The sequence below is a fragment of the Venturia canescens genome, chromosome 9 (assembly GCF_019457755.1).
Source record: "Venturia canescens isolate UGA chromosome 9, ASM1945775v1, whole genome shotgun sequence".
Lineage (NCBI taxonomy): Eukaryota > Metazoa > Arthropoda > Insecta > Hymenoptera > Ichneumonidae > Venturia > Venturia canescens.
In genome coordinates, this window is record NC_057429.1 from 11,694,175 (window position 1) to 11,719,017 (window position 24,843).

The following is a 24,843-nucleotide window of genomic DNA, read 5'->3' on the forward strand; positions in this document are numbered from 1 at the left end:
GCTGCAAAAATTTAACAACTATTCGAACGATTTATCTTTGAGTAAGACTCAGCTGATATGAAAATCAATCATTGCGACGCGTTTTTTTTCTTACATATTCATATAGTTGACCAGAATGGCTTATCGTTCTCCTACGATCTTGACAATTCTATTAACCGCAGATAACCACCAACATATGCGATGAAACTCATGGCACAGAAAAAAATAGTCAAATTCCACACAGCAAAAAATTCAACAGTTATTTCTCAACGATCTCGGCATCGTGTCAAATGCTTTTGGAATCGCAATCCAAAACAATTGTCGTTCGATAAAATATTCAAGAATATAATAAGTTCGAGGAGCGAAAATGAGTTCAGTAAATGAGCTCGATATAGTTAAAGCGAGACACAAATTTTTATAGACATAATTTATTTATTTTTACAATTTGTCATCGTTTTAAATTGAACTAAATACTCGATGCTCAATCACTTAAATCGTAACAAAAAAGTTTATTCGCTAATTAAGGTAGAAGGGTGAATATTCGCTATCCAAGGTTACGCGATGATATTCTTCGTAGGCAAAAATGAGTATGTACTAGATAGATTTGCAAAATTTGGATGCTAGTTATCATGCAGTTTAGCAGCAAATTAATTGTTGAATATCGACTTTGTCTGACCCTCGTCACTTCAGCACATGAAAATCGTACACGCGTGAAAAGTTATTGAATTTTTTCATTAGTTATATCCAAGATTTCGCAAAAAAATATCGATCGTTTTATTTCGTGGATATATTCAAGAATACATGCGTATTTTTGTTTTTCAACCTTACCGTTGAAAATCTGCTGAAATATTAATAAATATCTGATGAGAAATCATTCAGATTACAGGACAAATGGATTAGTAACGTTTGGCAACGCTGCATTCAATATATGTTAAAATGTGACGTCAGCTCAGCCATATTTTGTCGTTCGTTAGCTTCGCCACGTTTTTTCTCAGTTTTTACAAAACGATCATTTTTATACCAGCTAACTTTTTAATCGTTCATTTTTTCATTTTCCTCCACTGCAATACTACTTTTGACAGTAAACTCACACTCCATAACCTATAAAATTTGTAAACAAAACTGACAGCGTTTTTTAAATAATAAAATTGTACAAAAATGTTGGTTCTCTACCGATTATATTTATAAAATAATAAAATTATTATTTTAAAGTACATATCGTCTTTTGATATTATCGAAAAATATAGTTGGTGCAAAGGTCGCGTAGCCGTCACCCATCTACCTTAATAAACACTTTATACGTACAATGTGTTACTACACAAAACACGTTGGAATCGAGGGAATTGCCTTGTTTGTGGTCGTTTACGGAGTAAGAATTCACATACAAATATGAACATCAATATACCGAGAGCGACCTAATTCGAGTGCTCAAATTGTTTTTTAAAAAAAAACGTATTTTTCGTCGTATTCATGAATGCAATTTACTAAAAACTACCTATTAGAGGCTTAGTTACAAATATATTACTCTTTGGGGTAAAAATCTGTGTATACAATTCTAAACACACGAATCTTTGGACGACGTTGTATAAAAACTATTTATAAAAAAGCAAGTAAGAATAGCCCGTCATCTCGAAGGGGGTGCTTCGTGGGAAAATGAATTTGAAAAAAGGTGATCGATCGATCCGATTTTGTTGGCCGTTGTGCCGGGCGCAAGAGGCGCGGCTGTAACTTCTCGTGGCGATTTTCATCAATGCCCCCTCGGTTACGGGCGCACTCTCGGAGGTAAAATTTGCCGAAAGTTTGAGCGTGGCAGGGGAAATCGAACGATCGGTAAGCTTTTTTACCGATCGGTGCCTTTTCGATTTTCCCAAAACGTTGACTCGCCGTGCTCCCATTCGATTTCCCAATCCCCGAAACAGACTCTCTCGATTTATAAATCGTCTCTCGAGCCTTCGAAGATCACGGTGAGTCACGACTCGACGAGCTTTCGGCCATCGTAGAGGGCAGGAAACTTCAGTCCCTGCCAAGCAGCTCGCCTCGATTGCTCCGTGAACGTCGGTACAGCAGATCCCGATCGGCAAGTCGGACAACGATCGATATTCCCATGGCCGAGCAGGCCGAGCAGTACGCTCGGCTTCAAACATCTTCGAAAATCAACCGACAGAGTTCGTTGCGGTGATGGCGATGTAACGTAACGAGGGAAATTCTTCGAGCCGCTCACGTTCGGTCGGTGTGGGCGGCACTCGTCGAGGTAATAACGGTTGCCAAATCACCAGCCGATCTACTCGTTATTGGCTCTAATGGGGGCACGCTGGAAAGCAGAAAAACCATTATTAAAAATGAATCAGAAGGGAGCAAACGACTTTCGATTTGCTTTCGCTGCATTCTTATGACGAAGTCTCTGACTTTGCATGCCATTATTTTAAACTTTGGCAAAGACTATCGTTACTGAAATAATTGAACGTGAATTTCGTTGAAATACAAAAGTTTCGTAGAGCCAGGATCAAACGCGATGAATTCTCGATCGCCTCTGCCATCGATCGATTTCCTACTGACATTTGATTTGGCGAACGAAGAAGAGAACTGGAGGCGAAACGTCATCGATGACTTACGTAAGGGTTGTCTGCCGATTAAGGACCGCGGCAGAGGGTAACGCAAGGGGTGAGTGTGCGTGTCCTAATTGTGCGGTTGTCAGTGTGCCTAGATAGTGTTGTTCTTCGCCCCCGTCACCCCCACCACCGCTCGTGAACATGTTCAATGGCAGCTTCGAGTCCACTGCAATTCGTTAAAAAAAATCATTATCGGGGAGCCAACTTAAGTTCTGCGAATAAGCGAGAACGAAAATTCGAAAGAGGCGAACAAACATTCTTCGACGTTAGCAAGAGGAAGAAAAAATAACACAAAGAACTCGGCACAATTTTGGCGCGTGGGATACGTGAGCGAAGAAGCTTTCTTATCAGGCCTATTTTTTAATCGATCACAGAGATCTTCGCTTTGGGACTTTGATCGATGATCCACAACGACGAAAATACATCGATGCCTTCGAATTTTTAATTAACTCAATCCCTTTATTGCGATTATAATGAAAAAGTCCAGTTTACAATTGGGATATTTTTTAAGGAAGTTGAGGCTGTACAGTCATTTTTTTTACCCAAAAGTGATGACCTGTACCTTTCAAAAGTTAGGCCAGTTTACAGTTTGGCAATGTTGCATACACTTTAAAGAAAAGTTGGGGAAAAAAAGACGAAAAACTGGTGAAAGCTCAGTCAAAAACACGAACGGTGACGATCCTAGCTTCAAAAAACTGCACGGAAAACAGATTATTATTAATATAATCTCAGCAAATCTAATAAATCTGAAAAAAATTGACATTATTCGGCAAGCCTTGCTCATGTTGCCCAATAAATTTCATATTTTTAGCATCATTTTTAACGGAGATATCACTGAATGTGTCTTGATTTCCATAAGATTACATGTTATTTGGCCCAAATTGTTATTGATTTTTATCAGCAACGATGCTCCTAAACTGTCTGAAAATTTAACTGATTTTTTTTTTACACTTCACTTTATAAGATGCAATCGGTTTAAAAGCGGCGACATCATTTTCATTCTAATGCCTCAACTTCCTTAAATGATCTTTCGAGTAAAAAGTCAATTTAACGTTGCGAATTGATCGATTTGTGTTTTTTTTTTTTTTTTTTTTTTTTATTGATCAACGAACTTTTACGGTTTTGTCTCAATGAAAAGTGATATTTTGTGGCTCGCCGAATTGTGGGATTTCTTCTATCCAGTTGCATCTCTTCTCGCTTTTAATTCTTGTGACGCGATTTTGTTGGACTCGACTATCAACATTCCAGACGATAAATATTTAGCGATAGAAGTTTTCGCTTGGAATGTCCGGGTTTGTTTATTATCGTACTGTTGACTATTGTCGCGGAGCAGATTGAAAGATGTTGGGAAACCCCGATAGACGCGACTGATACGGAAACGGTGATTTCTCGCTTCACCGCGATACTGGACACGGATCGAGACTCTTTATTCAATCGGAATCTGTGTCATCGAGAAGGTGTACGAATAAAAAAGAGCATGGAATTTTTTTCAACTACCGCAGGCAGTTTGAGCGCGAGTTTGACGGCAACGTTGTCACCCGTTTGACTGTTTCTATCATTTTTTTCACTCAATCATGAGCAGACTGAGAGAAAAAACTGGAAATCCCGATAAAACTCACCGAGCAAATTCGACTTCATCTCGTTTTTGTGGTGCCCGCTCGGTCCTGCCATTCCTCCACTTCCCATGCCCGAGTGGTTTTTTGGTTTCCGCTTCCTCGTTTGTATGCCTTCTTTCTTCATGCTCATTGGCCTGTTCACCTGTAAAAATAATAAAATTAAGGATTTCGATCGAAGATTGAATAAAACGAATAAGCGTCGGTAAATTCTCGGAGCAAGGAACATTGAATTCGAAAAAATGTGTTTGTTGAAACGCTTGTAGCACGACGGCCAAAAACAAAATTTTATTCATCGAACTCGGACATCAACTCGGCCAAAAAAATGGTGGATCCAAGCCTCTTTTTGGGCTACTGAACAAAATCATTTCCCATTTTTCAATCCATTCTATTTTCGTACAATTCCGCATAGGATTTTGTTCGATGGACAAAAATTTACCTGCGAAACTTCGAGTTTCAACAAATTCTTCTTTTCAAGCTCAATTTGCCCCATGTGCTGATGGATGCGAAATGAAAAAGCGTTTGGGACCCGATAAAAAAAGCTCGTCGAAAAACCATGAGAACTCGTAACTCTCGAGAAATATAAGAAAACAAATAAATGTGTATTTTAAAAAACGAGTTACTCCGGCGCTCCATCTCTTATCAGAATCGAGGACTGATAAGCCGAGCAATAGCCGCAATGGACACCGAGCTACCAATATCTTATTAGCCGCGATCGAGAGACCCGGTCTTCAGATTGGTATCGATTCAACAATAAAGATTGCCCGTTCCTAGACCTTCTCGGCACAGTTATTATAAAGAGGAGGAAAAAAATCCTCATTTACCGAAATTGAACGAGAGATTCGTGGAGGAAGAAATATGAAAAGTTCCTCGGACGCTCCATTCATTTTTATCGCTCTTAATAGATCGTATCGAATGTCACCTGCGGTTTCATTTTTGATTTTTTTCTTCATGAGCCGTTTGAGCCACGATGTATTAAAAGTGAAAATAGATTTTTTTGAATTATTCAGGTGTTTCTAGAGAGCATTAAGTTTTTAATATTTCTTCAAGAGTTCATTCACAGTAAATAGTTCCATAATCAAGTAGACGATAATTTGAATTATTATTCATCAACGTCTACTTCACTCTCGATCGCACAAAAAAAGGAGAAAGGTGAGAGACTCGTTTGTTCCTTGTTTCTCAAGGTGTCGTTGTTCTCGCTCGCAAGTCCATGACCCCCGGTACAGAGTGTACCGGAGAGAAGAAAAGGAGAAAAAAATGAGCCTTTGAACTTCCAAGAACGGAAGAACTCGAGAAAAAACTTCGACCGCATATAAAACTGTCGACACGAGAAAAACCACTGCAGCTCAACGAGCCTGCTTGTTTGCGGGCTTTACTGCATTTGTTTTAACCCGTTTCTCACTGTCTCGTTTTTTTACACTTGCATGTAATTCTCTTGACTCAATAATTCATCATTTTTGTTTGTTCATTTTAGTCCCACTTCAACTCACATTTTCTCACGACTTTTCTCATAGCTCTTGCTTCGAAGAATTCAGGAATATCAGAAAGTTCACAAAATCCTTGTGTATAAAAATACGAAATTTCAAGTCCACCAGAATTTGCCGAACGGTTTAAGGCACCGTGACAGAACGTACCTTTTCCCAAATATTCCGTTGATTCGGAATGCTCGCGAGCAGCGAGAATCTACTTACGTTGTGAAGTTTGAAGTAAAGACCACAAGCGTTGCACACGGGTTCGCCATTGTTGTTCCTTCGCCACAGCGTGGTATTGCTGGTTCTGCAATTAGCGCACTGGACCCCCGTCCTCCGTCCAGACTGCGAGACAAGGAGATAAAAAAAAAAAAGAAAAAAAAAATGAGAAAAGGGATTGAAATTCCTTGAAATTCGAATCCACAAAAACCTCCGATCGGCTCGTTCGAGGGGTCGATTGAAAACACGAAGCGCAACTTTAGCACCGAATTTATTTTGCGGGGCTGGAAGAACGAGAGCAAAAGCATGGGCAAAATCGAGCGTTAATCCATCGTTTCCGAATCGAAGAGATTTGCAGATTGCAACAATGATATTCAAGTGTCGCGACCGCAGTAAGACGACCACAGATTTAGCTGTACTTTGAATACGTCTTCGAAGCACGTGATTGGAATCGCAGGTATCTCTCAGTCGAAACGCCTTTTCGACATTCGAGTACATCGGTACTCCGAAGATAGGAGAAGGGAAGGTAAAAAAGTGGAGAGAGCAAACGCGTACAAGAAGAAGGAGGAAGCAAAGGCGAAGAAAAATGGGCGGTAACGCGCGAGAGCGTCAGGTACAAGAACAAACTAGAGCAAACAGGGTCTCGCCGTTGTCCCTCCGACCCTCGTGCAGTCTTTGCCGTATATACACATACCAGGTATGTACGATACAAACACGCACACACACACACACACGCACACACACACACACACACACACACACACATATATTATTTGCTCGAAGCGCGAAAGATAACAACGGTCTTTTCTCGAGAGCACAAACATTACTTAATATCGAAGTCGTGTCGCGTTAGCGCGCTGTTCGCTTGGTATGAGAGCAGCGCGCCCCTTCTCTAGATTACTGCTCTTCGCCTCCCTTTAGCAGCCTGCGGTCGGACGTTATCAGAGGGCAAATAGACGGGACGCCAACTGGCCTCGTTTGTCAGCAAGATGGACAAATTTTAGGACTGGAGTAGTTGATCCGTTTTCGCGGTGTCCGAGCTCGGGGGATCGGTGGCTTTTGGGCAATTCGTCGAGGGAGGAGGGTCGTTGGAATAGCGTTTGTAGGATTTTTAGACACGTTAGTTTGAGAGACGGAAGTTGGAGTTGAGCGAGCGAGCCGATTGAGGGGCGCGATTGTGCGAGGGACGACTGCGAAGAGTTTGCTGGACTCACCGGTGCGACAGTGTGCTTTATTTTGCCACCGCAGGACTTGACCGGTGGTCGATTAGCGCCGTTCATTCTGCTGTAAATCCCGCAAGCGTTGCACAGATAATGTCCGGTACCATCGCGACGCCAGAGCGGCGTAAAACTGGCCGCGCAGTTGACGCACTCCTTGGACTGAGGGTTGGACATTTGCCCGTCGAAGCTCTCCTCCGCTCCCGCCAATTGGATTGGCCACGTGGACGGGGACCCGTTTCCGGTGCCCGAGACACTGTAGTTGCCTCCGGAATAGAGCATGCTGGTCGCGTCGCTCGTCGAGATAGCTGGCATCCCCGAGTACGCGGGAACGTACTCGAGGGTCGTCGGGGAAGCTGATCCGCTGGGATGCCAATACTGGTCGCCGGTCGACTTGACGAACTGGAAGGTCGGCCCCGTCGCTGTGCCGTAAATCGCCACTTGGGAACTCGGTGAACCCGGCTGCTCGTAGTGCAGCGGGGCCGTTCTACCGGGGACCAGCAACGAGGTCGATGTCAGAGTTGGATCGCTCTTGATGAAGATCCCAGCTGGGGACTCGACCTGAAAATCAAGTTTCAAAACTACTCTCAACTTCCCAGTCGGACGAGCCAAATTGGAATCGTTAAACTTGGGCAGCATCGCTCAAGGCCAAAGTCGACCAGCCACCGATGGATACTCCATCATTAGCGATCGGTTCGTATTGAGAACCCACAAGTGTCACCAGCCTGACTTCTGATGGCCAAATATTCAACTGCTCAAAAGCAGTCGCTGCCTGAGCTTTTCCTATAACCATGTACATCAAAAATGGACGCTCATTCCCAGTCAATTTGCTAAACCATTACCCCGTTAAATTGCAGAACGAGTTGGAAGAAGTTACGATCGCAGGGGAGGACAACTCACCTCAGAAACTCGGCTGCTGGGTTGGTTATTGGGATACGCGTGGTAGGCGATCTCCCCCGGCTTGGCGTACGTGTAGCTCGCATGTTGGAAAGTGTCCGTAACGTATTGGGTGTACTGAACAGGTTGTGAAGAGGACAACGCCACGGTCTCCAGTGTAGTGTAAGTGCCTGTGGATTTGATAGCGTCCGCAGGTACCGTTGCAATCGTTTCGTATTTAACAGTCGGACTACCGCTTTCCGTGTATCCGGTCGCGACCAGTTGGTGCTGTGTGGTCCGGATGGCATCGACGGGCGGCGAGTACGTGGGGGTTGGAGAAGGCAATTGGACCGTTCCAGCCTGCGACGTCGTCATCGCGCTTGGCTCGTACTCTTCCGGCTGAGCAACAGGGGAATTCTGGTATCTGGGAACGTGGCCATTCTCGTGGTGGGGACTGAACCGTTGGTGTTGATTGGGCTGCTGTTGCTGCTGCTGATGATGATGCTGGCTGTGATGACGTCTGTGCTCTTGGACCTGGACGGCTATGACGTGCCCGGTTCGCCTGACGTCTCCGCTATCCTCCGCGTAAACAAACACCCGTTCTACTTCCGCCCTCTCACCAGGCCCCGGTGTATCATACCTGAAGAGAACCAATGAGAAGAGAGATGATGCGATGGCAGTGGCAATGACATTAACGAGTACGGTGGCTTCGAAGAACTACCATCATTCATGACGCTGAAGTTTGCAACGTTGGAGTCCAACGAAATGATTTTAAAAAACCTCCAATAATTCGAGTAATTCTCCAATTTCATTTCTTGTCCAATTCGCAATTCGTAGTTTTTCAATCTGCACTGCGATACTTCGTTACGTCAAAAATAGGTGAATTACAAATGTTTTTATCGTTCATTTCGTTGGACTCGAACGTTGCAAACTTCAGCGTCGTCGTCGTCGTCATTTGGATGGAGAAACCTCATCGAATTCAAATCCCATCGAGACCTGATCGGATCTCGAACCTTCTGAATAAAATGATTTATGGAAATTCAAACATACCCGATCGTTATAGTTCCCTCACTGGAGTCGTGACCCTCCAGTTGCATATCCTCGCCGTTGGTGCTCGCATAGACAACCTGATGGTGCTGTTCAACGCCGCGTTGCTGATCTTTAGGGCTGTTTGCCTGTGATATATTGATGTAATGCTGCTGCTGATGTTGATGCGACTGATGATTGTTTTCCTGGTAGCGATTCGTCTGTTCCTGCGGCGGATCCTGCTGCTGTTGCTGCTGCTGAGAGTCTTGTTGTTGACCTTGCTGTTCTCGTTCAGTTTGCTGTTGCAGGGACTGCTGCTGCTGCTGCTGATGAACAACCGGTTGCAACAATTTAATGTTGTTATTATTGTTGTGCGCTGCTTGCTTGACCGAAGGTGGACTCGGCTCCGGGGACTCCGGCTCTGCGTCCGCAATCGATTCCGTTATGTGTCCTGCCGTCGTTATCGTTCTAACGTGTCTACGCGTCGTTATAACACTTTGGGGACTACCGCCGGCCTGCTCTTCAGCTGTGCGCGGCACCTGAGGCGAACTATCCCCCGGACGGCGACCCTCCCACTCCATCTTGACTTCCTGTTTCATCAGACTCTCCTTCATCGCCTCCTGGAACATGAAAATCTGGGCATGCGGTTGTTCCGAAATGTCTTATCTGTTTTTTTAACATCTTCGCTGAAATAATGAATTGTAATTATTGTTGATTAGCGCCTCCGACGAATTATACTCTTATCGTGGCTCATTGTAAAATTCTTAATCTAACCGCGATTAGTAGCCAGCCCGGTCGCTCGGATATAGGAGGCGCCGATTCGAGCACGTTCAGAGCCGTGTGAACTGGCTCCTTGTTCTCGAGATGTGTGACAGAGTTTACTTTCTGATCAATTAACCTCGGCAGCTTTGGCAATGGCAACCGGTCCGCCAAACGCTTTGCGCCAATCGGCGAAACCTCATAGAAATTTGGGAAAGTAGAACAGGAACAAAGATAAGATTTCTTTTTCCAAATTGCAACGGTGATCGGCTCTCTCGTAACGCGTTACAAATCTAGCTGTGACTTCCGGGAGAGCACTCATCGCTCTGCTAGCTTTCCGGATAAGAAACACGCTCGTGTTGCAAATCGGTGTCTAGGTCAGCGTTTTTAGGAACTGACGGAACGCGCCCTCCTCTCAGTTTAACTACAACGTCGTTAAGTGGACGAAAAGACTTTTGCTTTTCTTTGATCTCGCGTTGACATTATCGTCACTCGTTTCGTGTTATGGATTGTGCGAGGCCAGTTTGAGAAAAATCGTGAGCCATTGAAAATTTGTTGTTGCAATTGAGATTTATTTCAGTGAATTTTGTCATCTGCGCTGTTTTTATTTACTCGATTATCGTGCGTATCGTACTTCTTTTAACTGATTGCAATGTGACGAGTCAAAGACCCCCGCGACGTTTCTCGTTCGACCCTGATGAATAGCTCGACGACCCTGCCGGTTGGTTTTTTTCTCAATTAATGTCGAACCGTTGCTGGGGTTCTTTAAAAGAATAAGAACTACACTTCCGGTCGTACTCGAGAAAATTTCGGGACGAAAAATCGTGACTGAAAGATCGTGTCGGTTGTGAGCGAGGGCACGCGACCAAAGCACACAACGAAGAACCGAGAGTCGTCGGCCTTCTTGTGTCCACTGGCTATAAACGCCGCGCGGCAACGAGAAGGCACACCTCTTTCGTCTCCCGAGAAAGAATGAAAAATAATACGAGAGAAAAAAACGAAACGATTGTTTGCCGAACACGCGTCACTTCCGCTCGGCAATGTCAAGTTTCGACTTCCGGCGAGTCGGTGGTTGAAACGCGCGGAGCAAACTCGTCCGCGAGCTCGACATTCCCCAAATAAAGGATATTTCTTTTCCATCTCTTTTCACTTTTTCATTCTTCTCATCTCGCCTCGTCTTTTTTTTTCGAATATCCCAAAACTCATGGGTTCACTCGTGCTCTTCGCACGTGCACTTTGAAAGACGGAAAATCCCGTCAAATGTGCGCTTTACGGTTATTTTTATCGACTAATCCTAGTGATTTATCAAATCGGCTGTGTCAGTCAATATGAAGTTCGAAAAACAAAAAAAATTTCAAGTTCTATTCAGAAAGATACAAATTTGTGATCCCTTTTCTTAAGTATTTTGAACCATACTTTTTCGATTTTAAAATTAATGTACGGCAATGCCATTGGATCCCTATTGGATTCCCCAAGTACTCTCCCAAAATAGTAGGGGCAGTGGGGTAATTCGGGATACGGGGTAAATATGGACACCGCAATATCTTTATATTCCGAAACCCCCACGTTCACGTCCTATCGATGTTTAATAAACTTACATTGTACGAGGCGTCAATTGATATATTTTCGTCGAGGTGCGACCGATTTAAATTTCGTAAATTTGGGTTCAATATCCTTATTCCACAGAAGAATCATTAAGGAAGTTGAGGCATTAGAATGAAAATGATGTCACCGCTTTTAAACCGATTGCATCTTATAAAGTGAAGTGTCAAAAAAAATCAGTTAAATTTTCAGACAGTTTAGGAGCGTCGTTGCTGAGAAAAATCAATAACAATTTGGGCCAAATAACACGTAATCTTATGGAAGTCAAGACACATTCAGTGATATCTCCGTTAAAAATGATGCTAAAAATATGAAATTTTTTGGGCAACATGAGCAAGGCTTGCCGAATAATGTCAATTTTTTACAGATTTATTAGGAGATTTTCTGAGATTATATTAATAATAATCTGTTTTCCGTGCAGTTTTTTGAGGCTAGGATCGTCACTGTTCGTGTTTTCGACTGAGCTTTCACCAGTTTTTCGTCTTTTTTTCCCCAACTTTTCTTTAAAGTGTATGCAACATTGCCAAACTGTAAACTGGCCTAACTTTTGAAAGGTACAGGTCATCACTTTTGGGTAAAAAAAATGACTGTACAGCCTCAACTTCCTTAACGCGATTCAAACTTGGGATTACCCTATCGTTTTTTTAATTATTAATTTGTGAAATTTCGCAGTTTCGGGTAATTCCGAATGGCTTGTTTAGAGGAATTCCGGACGTTCTGCTCCTACCCCGTATCAATTTAATTTTTTCAAATTTCAGATACCTCGTAAATAAATGTGAAAAAAAAAACACCAACTTCTGTGACGATGTGAAAATAAAAAAGTTATTTCCGTTTTAAAAAATATGAAGATCCACCATCCGAAGACTGGATTATGTCAATTTGTTTTTGCTAAATATCTAGCAAGTTTTTTTTATCCATCAGTCAAAATTTACATCGGAAATCGTAAACAAAAATATCAAAGAGTAAAATACATTGAAAATGTATTTTGCAATTTCATAATATGGTTCGTTATTAATCAATTTCCCTAAGAAAATACCCCTTAAATCACTGGAATTCCTGCTCTATTTTCAAATGGGATAAAAGTAAAGAAACGATTCGACTAGCGAAGATATACACGACCGTCCACATGGGCGTATCATTGCATATCTCGAAGTTGATTGTTCAAATATTATCTCATTAATTACCTCCATGGCTGCGTGCCTCATTTAGACGAGTGCCAGCGTATTGTTGTGTCTCGGAGCTTAGTCAACGAGTTAAACAACGGATTTAGCCGAGAAAATATGTTGGTGCGCCGGAATAGTTGGTTTTTCAAAATGAACTACGAATTTCGGTGGTATCCAGAGCAGTTCAAATAAATTCTGTTTTCTTTTTTTCACCAAGATTTTTTTAATCCTCAGGTTAAGTGTAACGACTATGAGAACGGAGCGAAATGAAGAGTTTCGTAGCTCTTGAATCTCTCCTCGGCGACGATGCAGCGCGACTGATGAATGCACTCGCGAAAAAGAAACAAAAAAATGGAAGAGAGAGAGAGAGAGAGGAATCACGCGCGTTCCCTTCTCGATGACTGGCTTCCCGTCGAGCTTCGAATAATGAACGCGCGAACGAAGACGTGTGTAGAAGCGTCAAGAAATCTCGTTGCAACGCCCAGCTGCATCGAGAAGAGGTGGAAAGTGCAACGACGGCGCTGTCTTTCAAAAAGTCCTTTTTCCTCAACCGCAATTGCGATAAATTCACTAAAATAGAAAATAACACACACACGCACACACGCGCGAGATGTCACGCTCGATTTTCCGATGAAATTACTTCCGACAACATGTGACGAGAAATTAAGTGAGGGAAATCACGAATCAAGCTGCTTTCGATCGCGAGTTTTTATTTCGGCGATTCCTCGCGAGTTTCCTCCTTTCAAATGCTCACTCGAGCCCGCACGAAAGCAACGACCGAGAGGATCGAATAAAGTGCTCGGAACAGTGAGGTGCGAATGATTCTCAGGTCGCACGAGCCGCGTGCAAGAACCCAACGACGATGGAACGACGAAACGAGAGCCGGTTGGATGACGCCCCTCTCGTTCCTCATTGGTCAACTTTATACACGTTTCCTCGGTCATTCTCAGCTATGATAATTATAGAGGAGCCTCGTTCTGGACAGATATACCTATAACAACGATCGTGCTGGTCATCCCTACTCTTGTTTACTTTCAGGAGAATACATGCAACCCGGACGAGAATACTCCGAGGGCTGAGAGCACTAAAATTGCAGTTTTTACAACAAAAATCACTCTAATTACACCGAGAACTCGATGCAGGATCCTATCGATTTATTTATTGCTATAAAAAATTCGAGATAAAAAGTACATTTTCCCAAGTCCCTTGAAAGATTTCTTCATAAATTTCTACCTTCGAATTCATGATTCATTTTTCACCCTCCAAATCGATTGTTCATACGCAAACTCTGCGGTGAAAAATAGAAAAAAACTATCATCAACCGAATGCATCGTAGGAGAGCCTTCGAGGGACAAATAAATAAGAAAATTGATCTGTAAATGATTTTGTTAATTGTAAACTTTCTCAGCGGAAATATTCGAAAAATATTTTCGATAATTGATAGATCCGTTCTCCATGTACCTGAAGGAGCCCAGATCTTATCGAGCAGACAATATTTGTGAACTTAGAAAAACAGAGAGAGTCATAAAAAAATCGTCTCCCGAGTAACTGGAAAAGTTTCCCAAATAAATATGACCGCTCGGAAAAGACAACTTCACGATAAACGTGAAAAGAATGTTCCCCGATTTTTCGCTTTCATCCAAACCGTTATTCGTCACCCTTGAAATCGTTATAAATATATTTAAAACTCTTCAACCAGCAGCAATCGAAATAAATCAAATGAAGTATTTGATCGAGCAGAAATTTAGTTGGTCAGTTAAGAAATAAGCAAATCTTTCTAACCAAATAAAAATATACTGAACTTTCTTTCGAGGTAGACATTCGTATAGTCAATTGATCGGGTTCGTCATCGATAAGATTTTTTTAAGTTACATGAAAAACGAATCCGACTACCAAAATTATTTGTTATTTTCCACAAATCGTGTTGGCCAAATTAACAATACGTTTCAACAAATGTTGAGTTGCATCGAGCTGACCAGTATGATTGGATTTACAAAATATTTATCATTCTCAAAAAGACCGTTCGGATTCCTTAAAAAAAAATTTAGTGATTCGTATAAATGAGCTTATTTATTGCAAGTGTTGGCAAGCAACAAATATCTCAACTAAAGTTCCGTTCTCAGTGCAGATAAAAATGCTCAATATCAGCGCCCTTGTCACCGAAACAGTCCGAAAAAAGGCTTCTGGCCAGCAGCTCCAGAGGCCCCCGAAAAAAGGGGTGGGAAAGCACTTTTTTAACCCCAAAGCGATGGTGTGTGGCAATAAACGGATATATATACAACCGTGAATTTCGTATTCTCCTCTTTTTCTCTTTTATAAAGTTAGCGAAGCTCGCCTCGTGATTGACAGTATAAAGTCGGGGCTGAGAGGGAGGCTCGAGAGTGCCACGTTCGGGGTGCAGAGAGTGGAGGGATCCGCTGTTTGTTCTACGATAAGGTTGCGAGGCGAGAGAACGAGCGACAAACGAGGAGAGTTCGAGATAACGTTGCGACGTTAAACGGCTGCCGTGTGTCCGTATAAAATACATATTACGAGTAAAGAAACGCGCCGAGCGGCCATGCTGCTCGGTGAGCAAAAGTGCGGGGTTTCCCTGGGCGCGCCGGCGCCATTTTGTTTCTTTCGATTTCACAGGATCTGTAAATGCACATTGACGAATGTTGACATTCCTATTTTCCTTTTTCCTGACGAACCGGTCGTCCGGATGGACGCTTTTTCTTCTCCCTTTTGCCTCGCGGAGCGTCGTCGCTCCCTGCCAAAATTGCAGCACTCTCGAGGGGTCGTGAGTCATCCTCGATCTATTGACCGCTCCCCCGTGAAGATCGACGCGCAAACAGACTTCTCCTTCGTATACGTCATCCGTGGACGTTGACAGGGCAAAGATTTTCCACCCGCGCGTGTACACCAGGACAACGAAGGTTCCGTTGCGAATCGAGTGGAGGCACTGAGTCATCGAGAAAACTCTATTTTGGCCCTCCCTGCACGAGTCTTCGTCGTTTTTGAATGAAAAATTTCCTGAACAACGGGCGATCGAGTTTGGAGGCTTTCCAGATGTATTTGCTCGTCGAATAGTCGCACTTCCGGTGATGCCAATTTCTCGAGAACTCTTGCGATGACGCGCGAGCTTTACAATAAGCACTGAGTCATTCCGTTCTTTGAATCATTGCATGAAACGCCGCTGGTGCAACGCTCGAACGCGAAAATTCGCTCGAACCTGGCGCCTTCGATTCACCGTTTTCTTATTCGTACTTCCACCGTACTTATTTCCCTGAATTTATCAACTTCATAATTAAGAACAAGATATGCTCCTCCGAGTTCGCCGAAGCTTTTCCAACTTTCGTTCATGAAAAACTGTCGGATCGTCACTTCAAACTTTTTGCACACCCCCGACATGTTCGAAGCAAGAAAAATGGGTCCGAAAACGCGCGTTACGAAAAACAGAGCTCCTCCGAGTTCTCCGGAGCCGAAGAGCTGCAGCAACGCTCCAAAAAATCGGGTCAACGTCTTCGGGGAGTTCGAGAACCTCTGAAATAAGTCCTGCTGCTGGCTAAAGGCCAGAAGGAAAGAAATGTTACAGGAGCGCTTCGCAGCGAGAATCTTGAGATACGAGGGCTGATACGGTCTCTCTCGTCGTTCTCTTAAAAAGCGTTTATACCTGTGCTTAATCACTCGGGTATGTGTATACATGTGTACATGAAATATAGAGCTTGAGAAAGAGGCTCGCAACGATAGGTCGTGAGGCACAAAGCGTTGTCAAAATAAACGGCACTATCGCAATTTATCTCGTTTCCCATGATAATAAGAGATAAAACTGCATCATTACATTAGCTAGTATCAGCTAAAATGATAATTTCAGTCGACGGAACGGCCAGGAACGCGTAGGGCTGAGCCATTCTTCCTGTCCGGTTGGCGATCGACGCGATCGACCTGCTTTCGATCCTGCCGGCGAGCGCCATTTTCCACCAGATTCGCGCTCCGTGTTTCGTCGTGAACTTTTCAAAGTGATCACACGTCGTGACAAATCCTCTCTCCACGTGCGTCGCGACTTCCTCGAGTTATAAAACTAGCTCTCGTGATGCTGCTCGGCCGATTTTAGTGACCCGGAAATCGTCGCAGGTATTGGAACACAACCGTTCATCGAAATGTTTCAATGCTTTTTCTCGGGAAGTGCGCAAGCTCACGATTTTTTCTCCGGTGCCCCCATTTTTTCCATTCACAAGTATATCCGGATATTTTTTTAAGGGGAAAAGTCGATTTCAGAACTGATCTGTACAGCCTCGACAATCTCAACTCAATATTGCACAAATCACGACGAAATAAAGCTCGTTTCCAATCATTTTTGTCTGCTTTCAGCCGAAATTGTTTATTTAAGAACAAACGAATCCGAGAATATAATCGGCTTCATACGACCCGATTTTTGTTTACAGATTCTTTATAAATTCTTGAGAAACGGGTCGGAGAATCGTTGCCGAGGCAATCTCATGGCAAAATGGCCGAAAGCGTTTCTACGAATTGCATCAAGTGTATTGAACATCGTTATCGATTTATCAGTTTGAGTTTTACTTTGGAAAAACATATAAAGAAAAAAAAATGATTCTACATTATTGGCGCAGGAAGGAATTTGCGGAGAATGCGTCACCGCTCGATTTAAAAGCCTGATCATCGGGTTCGTGTTCGTTACGCGCCTCCTCCGCCATTTTATTGTCAGCTTATCAGGCTCTCCGGCAAAGCTTCCGCGCGCGTGTGTGTGTGTGTGCGTGTGTATTAAAAGATAGGAGACACTGATCATCTCGAGTGGATCGCGTTATCATAGATACCGGAGCGGCGGAGTCGGTGTTTTTCGTACTTTTCCACCATTTTTGTTTTTATTTTATTTCTTTAAATTTATTTCTCCTTGCGTTGTGGGCACGTTCTCTTTCGTTTTTTTCGTCTCTGACGGATTAAGAAGTCGTGAAACAGAAAAGCGTCGACGCTCGAAGGACAAAAAGAGGCGGTCATTGCGCAACGCTCAAGCAGGCTGCAACGAATAAAATCCTATACGCGAAGGGGAAGATTTTTATCGGTTGAAATAACACGTGCACCAAACGCCCGCTTATCTCTGCCTCTTCGCGACGATCAATCGACGAGATAAGTGCTTGACCACGAAATTAAATTCTTCAATAATTTCCTTCGTTTTTTTCTATCGTTTATCGCAGTCGCGTCGACCGAAGTGCGTTCCAAAGTAAATAGACTTTCGAAAACTCCATTTTGTGTGAGCGAGTTTCGAAAAAATGCGATCCCCGAGACCCCAACGGCGGGTTCCCGGCGAGCGTTATCGTTTCGGAGCTAATAAATCGTTGTGGTTTTTTGATTCTTTTAAATCGAATTCAACATTTGTTATTGAAATATCATTTCACTCTGGTCGGTGGCATTTACCAAAGAATTTCACATATTTTCTCTAGCAAAATCACAAATTCTCAACGTTCCCTTCTTTTTATTCGAACATCTTTTTTTGCCTCAATTTCAAATTTCCCTGGCGACTTTCAGTCCGGAAATGCGAAACTGATGCAAAGCCGCGAACGCAGCTCGGGATCGATCCGAAAATCGCGGGAATACTTGAAAAATAACTGCCATTAAAATACCAATGAAAACTAATGCGGAGATTGACGTTGCGATTGTTTGAGGAAAACACGATGTGGAAAATCAGTGGGGAGCTTCGCGATTGAAACGTTCTATTGTTTGATCAAGCGAGGGACGAGGAAGGAGCGACGAAAAAATTCCTACGCGAGTAACGCAAGTTTATCAAGTGCGATTCTCGCCGCTTCTCGTGATTCGTCTTCATTCTTTTCTCTCGCAGTCTCTCGACACTCTCTTTCTCGGGTACCGATTCTCGAAAGGATTTTTTTGAGAGCATACAAGCATTCCCGCTTGTTAAACTTTTACAGCCCAATCATATTACTGAAAATTTACAACGAGGCCTTTCTCGCCTCGCTCGCTCGCGAGACTGTGATTAACAACGAAACGGAGCAAGTTACGAGCAAACAAGAACACCTTTATTCTTCCTTTTTTCATTGTTTTATTATTTCTCATTCGTCGAGCACATACGACGCAAGACGGTTATTGGACCGATGACGATTCCAAGATGAACAATTCGGAGAATCGTCATAACACAATAAAGTTTAACGTAAATATCAAAGGGGAACGAAAGAAAAGAACTATACAAACTTGAACGTGAGTAATGTCAATTTAATATTTTTTCTTGAATTACCTGTGATTCTGTATAAAACGAGGAATAACAAGGAAGTAAAACGAGAGAAGACTCGAATCCAAGTTCACTAACGAATAAGTTTTGGTTTAAATTTGAGGGGGGTTTTTGCTTTGGAAAGTAAAAAAAAAAAAAAAAACGATTTTTTCGTGAATATTTTTAAGATGGATGGAAATAACTGACCCTAGCGAACTTTTCGATATAGTTTCAAGAATATTTCAAGAGTACAAAAACATTTTTTTAATGTGAGAAATACTTATTTGTACATAGTTTATGGGCAAAGTCGGATTGTCGAAATTTCTCAGCTGTGTACAATGTGGAGATCGTAATTATTGTCTGAAACGAAAATTCCACATTTTTTTCCATTTTCATATATTTTTCATCCATATGAACCTGCAGGAGCCCGAAAAAATGGCGAAATTCTATATTTACAGCACGTTGAAGTGTCGTTCTTTAGAAGCATTTTTTTTTCAAACTCGCTAAAAATATTGAATTTCGCAATTTTTTCGGATTTTTATTGTTTCATACCGAAAAGTTCGCTATCCTAAAAACATTTCCGAAAACTATCGATTTTTTTACTTTCTAAAGCAGAACCCCCTAATACTTCGAAATACATTTTAAAGTGGAATTCGAAAAGGAAGGAGAGGCAAAGCGAAAGCAAATTACCAACCCGATGATCGAGATTTTTGTTACGTCGATCGGTTGCTCAGATATTGAAGAAACTTTTTCAAAACTTGAAAAAGAAAACTTAAGAATCTTCGAAATTCCAAAAAATTTTGTCATTTTCATCGGAGCGAGGCACTTTTTTCAACGAAATTTTTTCGACGGACCGAGTTATTCCGCTGGTAAATTCAAGGCTTCCAATGTCAGATTGCGTTTTGCCTTATGCTGCTTTTCAGTCTCAGATAAACTGAGCTTATTCATTGTGAATACTCATTCGACTCGGGTATCTCGTAGACGCAAAAACCCAGGCGATTTTTCCATAAGAAATTGGCGTTATTTTCCAATAAAAAAATACTTTTTTTCAACGTTGTATTTATATCATTTCATCGGCATGAGTAAGTGAAATTCTGTAAATGTATTTTGGAAATTAATCCAAAAAAGTCCACTACGAAGTTTCGTTTTACCATAAAAATGAATCTGTGAAAGACAAAACGTTCAATTCTTTTTTCGAATAAGAACCCGAAGACTTGGAAAGTCTGAAAAATCAGTAAATAAAATAAATTATTCAAAAAGAGTTCCCAGTTTTTAAAAAAATAGCAATGGACTGAAAGATTTCTGCAAATAAACTCGTAAATTTGGAGAAACATTAAGAAAACTTTTTCCAACCAGACGACGCGCTTCGAACAGTAAATATTGTTCGTCGACGTGCACATTTTTTGGATTTCTGTCGAGCATAGGAAAGAGCGGTAGAAAAACCGTGACGAATAGTTAGAAATCGGTTTAATGGCTTTTGGAATTTATCGGTTATGAGTTTCCTGAGCGCGCCAGTCGCTTTTTCCATGGCATGAGAAAATTGGAGCATTTTTCAATGGAACCGACTTGAAAAAAATTGTCTTTTCGCAGAGATGAAAACATATGTGCACTAAATCCGAAACTTTTCAACAATTTTTTTCCTTCGATCCCTTCGTCGTTGCTAGTCAGCAGGAAATATATTGCACAGGTGAATCGAGAAATGAAAACTCCGGAAAACATGTCGACGTGGATGAAGGTGGAGACACTCGAGGCTCTGTGACGAGCGATGCCCATTAAGTTCAAATTTCGAAGGTGCGTTCAAGCTTCGAAGCTGAGATAATTGAGAAAACGAAGATTTTCTGCGCCCCCCTTTTCCAAACATCGAAAATGCCGAGCGAACCAAACATTAATCGCCCCGTGAACTGTGCCTGAAAATGAAAGTTTGAAAAATCTGAAAAGTCCTCTCGTTTCGTCATCGTTCGGCGAGTCTCGAGTTTCCACGACCGTTTAAAAGGAGCGACGGGAAATTACTAAAATATGGGGGAAAGATGGACAAAGTTTAGCCGTCGCTCGCGGTCGCGGTTTTCGAGCGTAGGAAAAAATTAATTAACGGTGCGTATGATAAACGTGCGACATTATCGCGGAGTATTGCCTCATATATATTATTTTCATTATCTCATATGTATACAGCCCACGAGTCTCGGCTATGTGCTTAATGATTAATAAAATATTATCTACATCCAGAGGGGCTATCTCCGCCCTGACGACGGATAGTTTCGTGCCAGACGCAGTCGAAGCGACTGGCGGAGCAGCGAGTTCGATTCGATATGATCGATGATCCGCGGAGCTTCCGAAAAGCGCGGAAGATCATTTTCGAGTGGTGCATCGAAGGGGAAAAATTCGGAAAAACATAAGGAGGAAAAAGCGATTGAAAGCGGTCTCGAGGGATCGGGAGTGCGCGTACGTGCCCGCGGCGGTGTCACGCGTGGCAGCCGAAAGAGCGTAGAAACCGAAAGAAACCGAGGCGCGAGTAGTGAGTGTACGCGCGGGCGAGTTCGAGTGTGAATGTTTGAAAATTACCAAATATTCGGTGCCATGAAAGAGCGGGTCTCGATTCCCCTTAATTTTTAAGTGTCAGTGAGAATCGCACGGCTCTCGCGTCCAGGGCTCGAAGGCCGGGGAGCTTTTCGGGATTTTTTCCTTCGGGAGCGAGCCAACCGATGAAAAAGTACTCGCGTAGAAACGATATTTATCACTTTTTCATGTCGGATCGCTGGGTTTATTGAACTCGTGTTATTAAAGTGACACTTGACTCCGTTGGCTGGTCTCTGTGTCAGTGAATTTTACCTCGCTCTTCCTCTCTCTCTCTCATTCTCGCTCGAACTTTGGGGATCAGACGGCAAACATACGCAAGAACGGGTTAAAACATTTGGTCGATCGCGGTGGGCCACAGCCTCGAGCCGAAAGGTGTGCGTCCCGCGTACGTTTCTGAATACATATATATTATATATATTCACATGTGACACGTTTCATCGTCTGTTTTTTTTTTTTTTTTTTTCGTTTCTTTTTCTTCTTTTTTTAGCCGCACGCCTCAGCATATTTCTCGTAATCCAGGCGCACAGCCTGTGTATTCCTGTGTAATAACGACTCTTGAACAAATATGGCTCTCTCATTGCCCCTTCGAAGGACGGCTATTATATTTTTAATAACGAAAAAAACAAAGGTTGGGTAGGAAATTTAGTTGGGGAAGTACGCGAGGTTTTTCACGCAACGAGGCTTCGGTGTCGCTTTGTAACCTTACGAAGTTGGGTGACAGTTTGAAAAAGCGTTGACAACTATTGAGGAATGTTTGCTGAACAGCGATTCGCCCCAAATCATTGTCTCTTCGCTCATCCAACGCTGTTTCACCCGAGCCTTCCCTGCTCACGATTAAAAGACCCCGGGGAAAGGGGAACCACTAAACAAATACTAAATAAATAATAATGCTCGGGTACGAAAATGCATCGCCAAGGCGAGAGGAAAAATGCTGAAAATTTACGAGAACGAGGAGGAGAAATTGTTGAGAAAATTCAACGAAGAGAGGAAGAGAAAACGAGAAGGAACAAGTTGGGGAAAGAGAGAGGAGGGAGGGGAGAAAAAAGGTGTAGAAGCAGACTGCGATCGAAACGAGCAGCGCAATAATTGTTACGACAGCACCTCGGAACCCGAGCAACACGTTCCGTCGCTCTATACACGAGTTTCGAGTCCGCGCGTGTATCCAGAGGCAACCGAGTGCCCAAATTTTCGAATTTCTCCATCAAACGCCCCGCGAAATAAAGGCGTGAGGTTCCTCGCAATTTTCTTCTCTCCGAACGGGAATAACGCACGGAAAGGTCGAATCTACATTTACGGACGTTCAGCACACTCCAACGAGCGTATTAGAGGATTTAAAAATTGGCCAAACCCCCTCAAAATCCTCGATAACAGATGGAACGATGACATCTTTCTTCCCGCTCTTTTCTCACAGCGACACACATTCGAACACGAAGCTCCCCGAATTCTCCTATTTCCCGAGGCCCCCGCAGCAGCTACCGCCTGAATTATTGGCGAAAAGCGAAAGAAATACAATAAAACACAAAAACACGTGTGACAACATCAACTCTCAAGGACGATCCGGACTCACGTTGAGCCTGGGAGAGACCATTTTTTATTTCTTTCACTTTCTTACGAGCAGCATTACGAATTAATTACTCACCGAGTTATTCACCTTCGCGTCAATTAAAATACGAAAAAGAAATATCGAATTTCAGCAGGCTGTACAGATCGTCTGTACGTCTGTCATCGGAGCCGAGCCAGCGCTATTTCTGTCTATTCCTCTTCCCATTGTGCCTCCCCTACGACTATTTTTCATGGTAGCACTGACTCAAAACTCTAATAAATACGGAATATATACGATTCTACATGATATCGATGTACGTTGATACAAATATATGCGTATATATACATATGGCCAAGCGACGAAGCAGAGTGGAAAGACGCGTACGTGCAAATTTATTATGACGACCTTAAGGTACGCAGTGGGAGCCCATTTTTCAAGTCTTCCGTGAGTTAAACAACTTATTTTTAAATGTTTTTTCGCACAGTTCCTCGTCGTTTCTCACCGCGCATTATCCGGATTTGACGATTTTTATGCTTCTCGTGGCAGCATCGATCGTTCGTTCGATTCGGTCGCTCGCAAAAGCGATCGAAATGATTTTTAATTCGATGGAAAAGTGAGAAATAAGTTTGTAAAAAAGTGGGCAAGTTTCATATTCGTTTGAACCGAAGGTGAAATGATTTGGTATTTACTCACCCAACTCCGAGCGAATCGTTCCTCAAGTATTTCGCGATGATTTTGTTCAGTATTTCGTCGCCTTTTGCACCCGAGAACGCGGACTTTTGTACGCTCGTGTACAAATACTTTGGTACGAGTGAGCGTGCGCGTTTATGGCGATTCGAATAAATAATAAAGAAGGAAAGTTTACCGAGACACGCGCTCGGACGTCGACGTGAATCGAGTCTCGCGTGTTCACCCACCGCGCGCGGCTTATTACTCCCACAACTCGCGCTCTCGTTACGTTTCGCTCCCGCTCGATGTTTGTTATACGTCGCGAGGAGCGAGGCGACTCGCGAGCCAGAACAAGATCCACCGAGCTCGCGCGACAGAATCTAACCGAAAGCGAACGGCGCTTGACACAGGTGTGCCCCAAGGTGTGAACACGTCAATGCTGCCGCCTGGTAGCGTCGCCGCGAACCTTCCTTTCCCGTCGTTACGCTTCTTCGTGCTTTTCTTCGTTCTTTCGGACCTTTCCTAAAATATTTATAAGGTCGCCACCCTCGCGCGAGATCGGAGAACGGATCCTGGCCTTCCTCTCCTTCGGCTCCCCGAACCGGCGGCGCTGCAGGGCGACAGACTCGGCCGCCATTTTGGTCCCAGGGAGAAGAACTCGCGTTCTCGGCTTAGATTTACGACTGGCTCAAATCCAGCGTGATTTTCCGCATTTTTTTCTAGGCTACTTTCGACTCGGCAACAAACTGCGAAGGAAGTGCCACCCCGGAAATATCTTCGTTATCGAAGCGACGCAAGTGAAAAAAACTTTGCCGCGCTCATTTTCAAGGAACCAATGACGAGAAGAACCCTTCGAAACGACGAAGAATATTGAAAATTTTTGCTTCGCTATTCAAAAATTTCATCATCGTTATTTTTAGCTACGCGGAGAGAATTAAAATTTACTGTCAAATTTACCGGATGTGTGCGACTGCAGGGACAAGTTAACGAAAAAAAATTCATTCCTGTTACGCACTGTAAAATTTATAATATTTTGCGCGGAGTTTTCAATTTTGTGGTAATCAATATTGCAGATAAGGGAATTTACGGCACGTACACTTAAATTTATAAAACGTTCTAAGGGCTGAGCACGTGAAAACATTAGCATAAACATTAGTACGGAAATTTTTGCAGTGCAGCACGACGCTGAAATTTGCAACGTTGGAGTTCAACGAAATGAACGAAAAAAAGATTTATAATTCATTATTTTTTTATTTCATGAATTATTGAAGTGGCTTGAAAAATTGCGAATTGGAAATTCAGCAGAGA

At 42.9% G+C, this 24,843-nt stretch overlaps 1 protein-coding gene across 4 annotated transcripts; it reads right to left on the reverse strand.

Moving 5' to 3' along the window:
• Window positions 1–411: 411 nt before the first annotated feature.
• Window positions 412–24,590, reverse strand: LOC122415654 (box A-binding factor-like). Of its 4 annotated transcripts, none has more exons than XM_043427969.1 (8): window positions 23,560–24,590; window positions 9,033–9,628; window positions 8,007–8,622; window positions 7,104–7,667; window positions 5,893–6,015; window positions 4,208–4,346; window positions 2,592–2,754; window positions 412–2,290 (listed from the first exon to the last, which is right to left on the reverse strand). In XM_043427969.1, the coding sequence occupies exons 2-8, from the start codon at window positions 9,620–9,622 to the stop codon at window positions 2,197–2,199; spliced, it is 2,289 nt and encodes a 762-aa protein (XP_043283904.1). In that variant the 5' UTR covers window positions 9,623–9,628; window positions 23,560–24,590; the 3' UTR covers window positions 412–2,196. The 4 variants fall into 4 exon arrangements, with proteins under 4 accessions (XP_043283904.1, XP_043283903.1, XP_043283902.1 ...); XM_043427968.1 differs by having other exon boundaries at window positions 9,033–9,643; XM_043427967.1 differs by lacking the exon at window positions 23,560–24,590 and adding an exon at window positions 12,554–13,086.
• Between the last annotated feature and the right edge of the window lie 253 nt (window positions 24,591–24,843).